Genomic DNA, 12,510 nt, shown 5'->3' with positions numbered 1-12,510 from the left:
TTTTTTTTCAGACAAAGTCTTACTCTGTCACCAGGCTGGAATGCAGTGGCGCCATCTCGGCTCACTGTAACCTCCAACTCCCTGGTTCAAGCAATTCTCCTGCCTCAACCTCCTGAGTTACTGGGATTACAGGCACACGCCACCACATCCAGCTAATTTGTATATTTTTAGTGAGATGGGGTTTCACCATGTTGGCCAGGATGGTCTCTATCTCCTGACTTCATGATCTGCCCGCCTTGGCCTCCCAAAGTGCTGGGATTACAGGCTAAGCCACTGTGCCCAGCCAAAGCTATTCAGTTCTTAACAATGAAGGTTTTTGAATCATTTTCTTTTAAATCCAGGTCTTAAAATGGTAAATAATGCAAACAGGCTTTGGCTATCAAATAGAGTCTCTGATTTTTTTTTTTTTTTGAGACAGAGTCTCACTCTGTTGCCAGGCGCCAGGCTGGAGCACAGTGGCACAATCTCGGCTCACTGCAACCTCTGCCTCCCCGGTTCAAGCAATTCTCCTGCCTCAGCCTCCCGAGTAGCTGGGACTACAGGCGCACGCTACCACACCCAGCTAATTTTTGTACTTTTAGTGGAGACAGGGTTTCACCATGTTGGCCAGGATGGTCTCCATCTCTTGACCTTGTGATCCACCCACCTCAGCCTCCCAAAGTGCTGGGATTACAGGCTTGAGCCACTGTGCCCGGCCTAAAGTCTGTGATTATTAAAATGACTAATAATCATGTGACAGTGACAAACAAGGACGCAACTTCCCCACCAAAAATGTTCTTTCATTATGGAAGACACCTACATATGTTTGCAAACTTTATCTAATTTTCATCTACTTAGGTTAAAATAGTTTAATGCAGCAACTTCTCAGATTTATATTATTTTGACCCAATACTAAAAATGTAGGAACTAGAAATACAGAGCAGTTTCTATCCTTAAAAAAAAAAAAAGAAAAGAAAAAACCAGCAGCACCATCTGGACAATACTGAAATAATATGGAATTTTTAAAAAGGGGCTTTCATATCCAAAAATATATAAATTGGAAAAAATCCTCATGTAAAGAGCAAAACATTTAAAAATAAAGTTGAAATTATTTTTTCCTGGAACAATAAACGTATGTAATAACTCTATTACATGTATATTATTACATGTTATTTAAGTCAAAATGAAAATTAATTTACTATAATGCAGTAGCACATAACTGTCATGTAAGAGTGGTTGCACTAAATAGGACTATATACAAATATATCTATTTCCAAATAGTTTTAAAAACAAAATTGAAGAACTTTCTTTTTTTAAGATAGAAACAGGGTTTCACCATGTTGGTCAGGAGGCTGGTCTCAAACTCCTGACCTCGTGATCCACCCACCTCAACCTCCCGAAGTGCTGGGATTACAGGCATGAGCCACCGTGCCCAGCCAAATGTTTTTCTATTTAATAATTAGGAAGTGTTCAATAGTAACTTAAGATATTGTTCACATATGAACCACAATAAGATTAAAATTACCATACCATTTGCTGAATCCTGTGAAAGCTCTTTCCATGAAAACTAAAGGCTTGTTCAAATAGGACTTTATCTTCCACTGTCCACTCATCCGGAAAGGGAGTGAAATTAGGGAGATCAGCAAGGGACTTCTCAATGTTATGTTTATGCCAGAACAACATGCCAAGTGCCTTTGAAGAGAAATCATTCCCCTTTGGTTTTAATGGATTTATGTTCCATCACACTTAAGAAAGTTAAACACAAATCAGATTAAAATCTTAAGCCTATGACTTCAACTAAAGATAGACTCACAGTTTGGGACTTTAAATCAGGGGCGCCCAGGTAGCAGACCTCATTTATTTATTTCTTTTAAATCAGGGCCTCAGAACAGTGAATGTTCTTACATACCATATTTGCTGCAGAATCTAGGAAAAACAGTGAGCTGAGGACAGTGACTACAAAGCAGACTTGTAGGTTCATACCAAGAGTTTAACCCACATTTTAAAATTTGTCAATATGTAGGAAAAAAATATGCTAACAGGAAAATGTCCAGTAAATCCATGCTTGAATGAAATGATCAGTTATGCCACAAAGCTAGAAATGCTCAGTTGGGGCTTAGAAGAGAGATATTTATGTTTTAATCTTTTACAAGTATATCACAAGTTAACCAGGTCCAAGAAGTAAAAGCACCTCCAATGCAACTTTAACAATTTTTTTTTACCACATTTAAGTTATTATCAGAACATATAAACAGATTTATTAGGAGGCATATAAATAACTGCAATGACTCGATTACCAAGTCATAACAAAGACTGAGATGGACAATTTCCAAAATTTCCATAACTTTCCCTTCTATTTTAAGTAGTAGGCCTTTCTCTTTATTATAGGGTATTAAGCATCATTTAGGGGAGAAACTTGTATTTTCTAAGAAGAGATATAGCAACTTTTAAAATAGTGAGTTTGATAATTTCTACACTTTGATAACATCCTTTAAAATACACAGAAAAATGAATATATGTAGTCATATTTTAAAGGATTAACTTTCTCAAATATTAAACAGAAAGGCAAGGCTTAAAAACAAAATATGAGAAAGGCTTCAAAACCCACAAAAAAGTTAATTACATTTAGATAAGATACAGATAAAATAAACATCTCAATTTCACAAAAATATTCCTTTACCATGTAACTGAACCATAAAGTTAGCTCTTGATAACCCAGGTTACAGATAATTTACCTTTCTTACTTATCTTAAAACAACTCTACCTATTTTACTATTAATTCTGATAGGTTGAAATACTTACTTGAAATCAGATGTAAGATCTCTTTCATTTCATTATTCCATATTTTTCATTCCCTCATTACTAGGGATAATGAACCATGTATTTGTCTCTCTATATATAGTATATTATACAATATATAATGCAGTATATTACATAATATACATTATATAAACACATTATAGTATATTTGATATAACTCATCTCCATGACAATATGTTACATTTACTAAATTCAATGACATTACTATATTTTGTATGCAGAAAAAGATTAATCTGTGGGTAGCCAATAGATCTAATTATAGTGTAAAATATTAAGATAATTTCTTGATTTTGTTACAATTTTTATTTGAAGAGACTTAACTCTCTACATAGAGACAGATATATCATATATAGATACATCCTTTTAAAGTTATCTAACAAAAAGAGCCTTTCGTGATTTCATTCAAAATTTAAGTCTTAAATATTCCATTAAATGTAAAGTTTAACTTTTAGATCCTGTAGAACAAAAAGTCAAGAGAATTATCTGTATCATTAAAATTTTTTATAAATAAAAGATTTGTTTTAAAGTTATGCCTATGTACATTTACTCCAAAATACACCAAAACCTTAACTTTTCATTTTGGTAAGCATTTGCCAGAGGAATACTAAAAGCTTCCAGAAACTTTCAGAACTCAAAGTAGAATAAGAAACAGATGTATTCAGAGAAATATTTAAGCCCTTGAGATAAATAATTTTTATAAAAGCAAACTCTTGCCGGGTGCGGTGGCTCACGCCTGTAATCCCAGCACTTTGGGAGGCCGAGGCGGGTGGATCACGAAGTCAAGAGATCGAGACCATCCTAGGGTCAACATGGTGAAACCTCGTCTCTACTAAAAATACAAAAAATTAGCTGGGCATGGTGGCGCGTGCCTGTAGTCCCGGCTACTCGGGAGGCTGAGGCAGGAGAATTGCCTGAACCCAGGAGGCAGAGGTTGCGGTGAGCCGAGATCACGCCATTGCACTCCAGCCTGGGTAACAAGAGTGAAACTCCGTCTCAAAAAAAAAAAAAAATAGCTGGTCAAGTTTACACACTCTCTTAGGACAGAAACGATCATGAGATACTCTGGATTTGGTAAATATTGAGACAAGACTTCCCACTGAAGTGTTTCTCTACATACCTGCTCCACATTGTAGCCATGCTTCTCCTTTGCAATTGCAATGTATTCATCCACTGTAATGAAATAATGTTATATAATTAATTATTCTCATTTACTTCCTTTACCTCGGTCTACTTTTGTTCTTAACAAGCAAAATAAAATAACTTATATTGCAGGGTAAAAAAATAGCCAAAGGTACCTCCCATGAAACGTTACAAAAAAAGACATAATAGCAAGATTAGATGCTCACCTGGTTTAAAATTTTACTTAGTATAACTTATCTCTATGACTGAACATTATACTTACTAAATTCAGACATTACTATATTTTTGCATGGAGAAAAAGACCAATCTGTGGGTAGCCAATAGATCTAATTATTGTATAAAATATTAAGGTAACTTTTCTGTTCCAGTCTTTATTTGAAGAGACTTAGCTGTTTTAAGACCCTTTCACATATTCACAGTTGTTCCAAAGCCTTTCCCATTCCATTTTTTAAAGATGTATAAACGACGGTTTATCTGGCCATGTGTGGTGGCTCACGCCTGTAATCCCAGAACTTTGGGAGGCCAAGGTGGGCAAATCATGAGGTCAGGAGTTCAAGACCAGCCTGGCCAACATGGCGAAACCCTGTCTCTACTAAAAAATACAAAAATTAGCTGGGCACGGTGGCAGGTGTCTATAATCCTAGCTACTCAGGACACCGAAGCAGGATAATCCCTTGAGCCTAAGAGGCAGAGGATGCAGTGAGCCGAGTTTGCGCCACTGCACTCCAGCCTGGGAGACAGCGCAAGACTCTGTCTCAAAAAAAAAAAAAAAAAAAAAAATAGTTCATCCATAGTTTCGCCAGCTATACATAATAATGACACATTTAAGTATGCTTCAGTACTCCTAAATTTTCTTCAGTTCTTTCTGCTTGTTATACAAAGCGTGTTTTCATTTATCTTCCACATGTATTTAAGCCACAGAGTTATTTAGATAAGCAGTTTCAATGATGATAAACTGGCTATAATTTCAATGCCTCACCGCTGAGAAGTCTGCCACATTCACCAGAACTCAGTTTTATGCGAACTCCATATAATCACTCTTCCTTGATTCTAATTAATTTTTATATGTGTGCGTGTATAAATTAATTTTTTGTAAATATTTTTGAGAAGGAGTGGTTAAGAATCCTGATCCTGGAACAGCTAGACTCCCTGGGTTTAATTATCAGCTTATTGCTAGCTTTTTGACTTTGACCAAGTAACTTTTGACCTTTTGGACCTCAGTTTCCTCACTCTAAATTGCTGTTAAAAACAGTATCTCCCTCCAACGATTAAATAAGTTAATAAAAAAGAACAGCACTTGGTACATTTAAAGAATTGTGTAAGTATTTGCTGCAATTATTGGTCAGTACAGTCTAATACATGAATATGCTATTATAATAATAGCCAATTGAATTAGCAATTAGAATAAAATTTTTAAATGTATGCTATCAAAGCTCCCCCCAAAGGGTAAGCTTTTTGTGTAGAAAATCCAAATCTTATGTTTTGTTTAGATCCCAAAGCACTTAAATACATGACAGGTCTAAATATATGCTGAACAATATCAACAGTATCAACTGACCTGTGGTTCCCAACCCTGGCTATTCATTACAATCAGTGTGAGAGCTTTTAAAAAGTTAGACTCCACCCTTGAAGTCTATGACTTAATTGGTCTGAGAAAGACACTAGACGTAAGTACTTACAAAATAAAAATTAAAAACTCCCCAAGTGACTCCAAAGCACAGCAAGGGTTGAAAACTATCACCCTAGACCTTCATATAGACATTCCACATGAACACTACACTACCAGGACACGCTGGCTAAATTTTGTTTTCCACTTTGCTAAGAAATGAACCATTGCACTAAACAGAATTAAATCAGCAAAACTCAATAATACCCTGATACTCAGTTTGTAAATGAAAACGTTTGTTTGTAATGAGGATTGAACCTGGAAAACCAATAGTCTCTTTCAGGTCCTCATTAAACAGTCCCAGGCCATATGAGTAATTTCATGTTTTCTGTTAGGAATGCTTCAGGGGCACACAATTTCTAGACTACCAGCTAGACCTTTTACTGATGTTCTATAGCTCTTAAATAGAAAGATTTATTAAATATGCAGAAACATACTCAGTTTTCAATTTTTAGCTCTCTTACTGCATCAATAAGCATGATTTGACTTAATACACACGACAGGATATCATTAATTTTCATGGGACGAAATAAATCACAGACATCTTTAAGATGTTAATAAATATTCTAGAAAGACAAGCTTATCTTATAGCTGCTAGAATTAACTGTTCAGTGTCATCATTGTTGTTGTGGTTGTTATTTAATAAATTCAATGATAACTGAATGGAGGGGCGGGGATCTTAGTGTTGTTACCTGCACGTATCCTATATCTGATGTGCCGCAAAGGATCAGGTCCGCTACATCACATTGAAGTCTAAAGCCACACCATGATTCAAGAAGTGCATGGTCAATGATCCAGAAGGTCTCCGTCCAGAAATGGAGAGCACAAAGATGACCTGATGGCTGCTGAAGTCAGTTCTTTCCCCTTTCCTCTTTAAAATGGTAATGATAGTGGGCTCTTTGAAGTTTGAAGGCATGTCTTTACAGCTCCATATACTGAGGAAAAGCCTGTGCAGATGTCTACATAGTAACTCCCTCCCCTGCTTGAGGATTTAAGCAGCAATGCCATCAGATCCTAGGTCTTTTCATTCTTCATGGGCCTGACACAAATTGGAATGATCAACCCACTATCTTTCAAAAGGAAAAACATTCTAATATAACAACCTCCATTTAAAAAATAAATAAATAAATAAATAAAACAAAGACAAAACTGTTTTCTTATGAGAATCCAAAAAGCCCAAAAGCAAATATAAGTCACATGTTGAATTGACTGATAAACCCCTGCTGACAGTAACATTCAATTTCAGAAAACTTACATTTGGCATCTGGGATACTGTGATATGGAGACCATACAAGCATCCCTCCATTGTCTTTATCTGTGTACTTTGTAGCACCTGGGGAAAAAAATTAATTACTTTGAATATGATGGATTTTATTTATATTGAAAGTAAGTATAAACTAAGCTTTATTTCTATTTTAGTACAGTACATGCAAAGGAGGACAAAGAAAGAAAATATAGGAAAACAAAGAGAAGGAAAACAGATTTACATTACATATAGTAAGTGTCTTGTTTACAAAAATTAAGGAAATTTTGCAAATGCCGGTTTACCCCTTTTAAACTAAAAAAGATTTTCTTCAGTACATTACATAGCTCTACTTGACCGAGGGTAATAAATCTGATTTAACCTTCCATACATTACTTAGGGATCATTATTAAAAATTCAAGACTTTTAAGCCAGAGAGAATGCCTCGGGTTCTGTTTTGCCCCATATCTAAATGGGCCAAAATAGCTGTAATTTTCAAACACTTATGTCTGCTTTTTTTTTTTTTGGAGATGGAGTCTCACTCTTGTCGCTCAGGCTAGAATGAAGTGGCGCAATCTCAGCTCACCACAACTTCCACCTCCCGCGTTCAAGCGATTCTCCTTCCTCAGCCTCCAGAGTATCTGGGACTACAGATGCCTGCCACCACATTCGGCTAATTTTTGTATTCTTCGTAGAGACGGGGTTTCACCATATTGGCAAGGCTGATCTTGAACTCCTGACCTTGTGATCTGCCCACCTTGGCTTCCCAAAGTGCTGGGATTACAGGCATGACCCACCTCACCCAGCCTTCTGCCTGCTTTTTACTTAATTGTATTTGTTGCTAAGAGTCTGCCAGCTATTCACTTTTAAACTTAAGTTCCTTTATTACATTTTATATTTATAAACTATATACTCTATATTAGAAGTCAAGATAAAAACATAAAAAAGCCTAGGTGCAGTGGCTCAAGCCTGTAATCCTAGCACTTTGGAAGGCCGAGGCAGGCAGATCACATGAGGTCAGGAGTTCAAGACCAGCCTAGCCAACATGGTGAAACCTTGTCTCTATTAAAAATACAAAAATTAGCCAGGCCTGGCGGCACATCCCAGCTACTCGGGGGGGCTGAGGCAGGAGAATCACGTGAATCCAAGAGGTGGAGTTTGCAGTGAGCTAAGATCATGCAGCTGCACTTCAGCCTGGGTGACAGTCAGACTCCATCTAAAAACAGAAAGTCAAGATAAAAAAGTTAATGCAATTTCTTGTTAATACAATCCGAAAGCTTACCTCTAATCTAGAAACATAATATTTTCTAATTTCTTTCTTTCTTTTTAAAAATGTGAAGTCTTACTATGTTGCCCAGGCTGGTTTCAAACTCCTGGCCTCAAGCGATCCTCCTGTCTCAGCCTCCCAAGTAGTTGAGATCAGAGCTGCATGCCACCACACCCAGCCACTAATTTATTTCTAATATTTTATAATCTAGAAAGTCAGAAAAATCAAGTCCTATTAAAACTTCATATAAAGCCGGGCACAGTGGCTCAAGCCTGTAATCCCAGCACTTTGGGAGGCCGAGGCGGGTGGCTCACGAGGTCAAGAGATCGAGACCATCCTGGTCAACATGGTGAAACCCCGTCTCTACTAAAAATACAAAAAATTAGCTGGGCATGGTGGCGCGTGCCTGTAATCCCAGCTACTCAGGAGGCTGAGGCAGGAGAATTGCCTGAACCCAGGAGGCGGAGGTTGCGGTGAGCCGAGATCGCGCCATTGCACTCCAGCCTGGGTAACAAGAGTGAAACTCCGTCTCAAAAAAAAAAAAAAAAAAAAAAACCTTCATATAAATTGGCCGGGTGTGGTGGCTCACACCTGTAATCCAAGCACTTCGGAGGCCAAGGCGGGCGGGTCACCTGAGGTTGGGAGTTCAAGACCAGCCTGACCAACATGGTGAAACCCCGTCTTTAAAAAAAACAAACAAACAAAACTTCATATAAATTAAGAATCAACAGCATGAATGAAGGCCTGAGACAGCCATGTCAGAGCCAAGTTACATGCCTGTAGATTCTTTTATTTTAATAATTCAGTGACATTTTTCTGGTCTATCTAATTCTTAGTTGTATCTAATTCATTAAAACTATCAACAAATGAAGCATTGCTGCCACATGTTTTAAGACGACTTTTCTTGGAATACATCATAAATGACTTCTATGTAGTAGTAATACCTACCACTAAGAGCCAAAATTCCAAAATTACTCACACAAAATATTAAAATAATTCTGAGGTTAAACTGTAATCTTTTATAAAGTTATAAGATACTTGGAATAAAAGAACACTCATTTCTAGGGGTAAGAGAACTACTATTATAACCTCCATCTAGAGAAGTTATCTACCAGGCAATAATTTAGTATCATTCAATATTTTTATTTTTAGAGAAGCATCATACATTACTACTATCAATAAATTTTAAAGAATCATACATTGCTAGTAAAACAGAAAACTAAATTTATTTTTAAAATCTATGTATGTTACAAGGAAATTTAAGAGAAATGAAAGAAGAAACACTACCAAAGTATTAGAAAGCCTTCTGTATCTTGTCATATTTTTTTTTTATAATTTCATTTAAGGTACTGCAAAATCAAGTATTGTGTCATATCTTTAATAAAAGAGGACACAAAAGCATGAGCTGAGAATTTAGGAAAATATACAAGTTAAGGTTCATTATGTAAAATTTATGTTCAATGAAAATAAACTTTGAGATATCATTTTAAAACTTTAATATTAAGATACATATTTAAGTTTTAACCCTATAAAATAAAAACATAAACACAAAATAGGCAACCACTCAATGGTAATAAAACAAAAATCCTATTTAAGTTGGTCAGAAGCCTTTACTCAATTCATAAAATTGACTTTGTTATACAAAGTGACTATCCTAAACTTCAATCCTTTAACATGGAACTGATTTATTTTGCATGATGCAATCGCGACAGTAAGATCACTTAAATCCTACTTAACAGAACAGGAAATGCAACAAAGAAAGTTTTCCATTAAGTCTCAAGTCTTAATGGCATATCATGCTAAATATTTAAACATAATTGCCCTGTATCTCATTTTTTGCCTTACAGAAAGTCTGAATTAAAATGACTTCATTAAATGTCCCTTCTTAAATAGATATTAAACTTTTTTTTCTTCCTCCATAAAAAAGTAACAGACACAGGCTGGGTGCAGTGGCTCATATCTATAATCCCAGCACTTTCGGGAGCCAAGGAAGGTGGATGGCTTGAGCCCAGTAGTTCGAGACTAGCCTGGGCAACATAGTAAGACCTTGTCTCTATTAAAAATACAAAAATTAGCTGGATGTGGTGGTGTGCACCTGTAGTCCCAGCTACTCATGAAGGTAATGTGGAAGGATTGCTTGAGCCCAAAAGTTCAAGGCTGCAGCAAGCTGTGACCACACCACTGTACTCCAGCCTAGGTAACAGAGCAAGACCCTGTCTTAATAAATAAATAAGTTTCAGGCCGGGCACGGTGGCTCAAGCCTGTAATCCCAGCACTTTGGGAGGCCGAGGCGGGTGGATCACAAGGTCAAGAAATCGAGACCATCCTGGTCAACACGGTGAAACCCCGTCTCTACTAAAAATACAAAAAATTAGCTGGGCATGGTGGCGCATGCCTGTAATCCCAGCTACTCAGGAGGCTGAGGCAGGAGAATTGCCTGAACCCAGGAAGTGGAGGTCGCGGTGAGCCGAGATCGTGCCATTGCACTCCAGCCTGGGTAACAAGAGCGAAACTCTGTCCCAAAGAAAAAAAAATAAATAAATAAAATAAAAATAAATAAATAAATAAATAAGTTTCAAAAAAAAATTGTTAGCATTGTAGTTGAGGATCTGATCTGACAGAAACTGGCATCCAAGCTGCGGGAACAGCTCTTCTAACACGGGTGATCGGGTAGAGGACAGAGGGGTGGCAGACATACAGTAATCGGTCTGATAACAGAGAATGCCTAATTAGGCATTTCACAATGTTCCTTCCCTAACTCTGAAATGGATTCCACTATTTTCAATTACATATGTGTCAGCTAGGTCCAAGAGATGACTGACACAAGAAATGAGGGATATTTTAGTGCAAATGGTTAACAGTGTGAACTATAGAGCCTAACTCCCAGAGTCTGAATACCAGCCCTGCTACTTGGTAGCTGTGTTACCTTGGGTAAATCTATTTAATCTATCCAAACCTCAGTTTTCCTTATCTGTAAAAATATGGATGATGAGAGTAACTACCTGACAGAGTTGCTCAAAAATTTCATTAATTAAAAAAAAAAAAAATTAATTAATTAAGTACCTGGCATATGGTAAGCATTACATAAGACAATTATTATTACTAATATATGCTTATTGAAGACAGTTCTTTCTTAAGTTCCTTCCTTCTTTATCCTAAAAAGGCTTCTTCTCACCTTATCAACTAAAAAGCAAATGAATAAAATCTCAAGGGGGTATACCTCAAAAATGGCTGATGTCCTCTCTAACCAACCCCTTGAAAATGAAATTGAATAGCTATAATGACCTTTGTTTTTCTGACAATTCAGACTGATTCCTCTCCTATAAAATAGGAGAAAGTAACATGTGCTATTAAAAATAATTTATATACCTCTTAGGATGCTTTATGTCCAATAAAGTTTTACCTTTTTCACTGTAAAAGTCAGAATGAATTATAACGTTAAGACGCTAACCCCATATTGATTTTGTTTTTTTCTGTAACAATATTTAAGATTATACCTCAAAACTATCTGATATTTATTAACAATACTGATACTCAAATCTGACTCACCAAGAAAACCATGCCTTAGAAGTACCTTAGCTTCTGAATAGATTAAAAAACAAACCAAAACCTAGACAGCAAGCTACCATAATTTTATAAGACTAATAGTAGCATGTCAGTTCTGAAAATAAAATTGTTGAAAAATCCATTGTGGCCAGGTGCCATGGCTCATACCTGTAATCCCAGCAGTTTGGGAGGCAGGTGATCACCTGAGGTCAAGAGTTCGAGATCAACCTGACCAACATGGAGAACCCCCATCTCTACTAATAATTAAAAAATTAGCTGGGCGTGGTGGCACATGCCTGTAATCCCAGTCACATGGCAGGCTGAGGCAGGAGAATCGCTTGTGGTAAGCTAAGATCGAGTCATTGCACTCCAGCCTGGGCAACAAGAGGGAAATTCCATTGAAAAAAAAAAAAAAAAAGAAAAATCAGTTGTTTTAAATTTTAGATAAAACATTTAAAGGTTAATCCCTTTGAAATTATTTATACCTTTTAACTGGAGTCTTATATTTATAAGACTACTGGAGAAAACCAACAACTAGGAAATGAAAATATAATTTGATAAACTAGGATTTCCACATCAATAAAAATCTATTACTTTTTAGATTTCCTTTAAGACATTAAAAATAGGACTTTGGGCCGGGCACGGTGGCTCAAGCCTGTAATCCCAGCACTTTGGGAGGCCGAGGCGGGTGGATCACGAGGTCCAGGGATCGAGACCATCCTGGTTAACATGGTGAAACCCCGTTTCTACTAAAAATACAAAAAATTAGCTGGGCATGGTGGTGCGTGCCTGTAATCCCAGCTACTCAGGAGGCTGAGGCAGGAGAATTGTCTGAACCCAGGAGGCGGA

The 12,510-nt window shown here is 36.8% G+C and overlaps 1 protein-coding gene across 1 annotated transcript in view; it reads right to left on the bottom strand.

The window, feature by feature from the left end:
* The window catches only part of RCOR3 (REST corepressor 3), a 63,071-nt gene that overhangs the window by 45,250 nt on the left and 5,311 nt on the right, over positions 1-12,510 (bottom strand). The window contains exons 3-5 of the mRNA XM_037737445.1: positions 6,861-6,938; positions 3,917-3,969; positions 1,510-1,671 (exon numbers count right to left, since the gene is read on the bottom strand). Coding sequence (XP_037593373.1) covers positions 1,510-1,671; positions 3,917-3,969; positions 6,861-6,938 — 293 coding nt within the window. The remainder of the gene's footprint in view (positions 1-1,509; positions 1,672-3,916; positions 3,970-6,860; positions 6,939-12,510) is intronic.

Source organism: Cebus imitator, unplaced genomic scaffold (genome assembly GCF_001604975.1).
Source record: "Cebus imitator isolate Cc_AM_T3 unplaced genomic scaffold, Cebus_imitator-1.0 Scaffold38, whole genome shotgun sequence".
In the NCBI taxonomy this organism is placed as follows: Eukaryota; Metazoa; Chordata; class Mammalia; order Primates; family Cebidae; genus Cebus; species Cebus imitator.
Note: the sequence above shows the minus strand (reverse complement) of the source record. Positions and strands in the feature narration are given on the sequence as shown.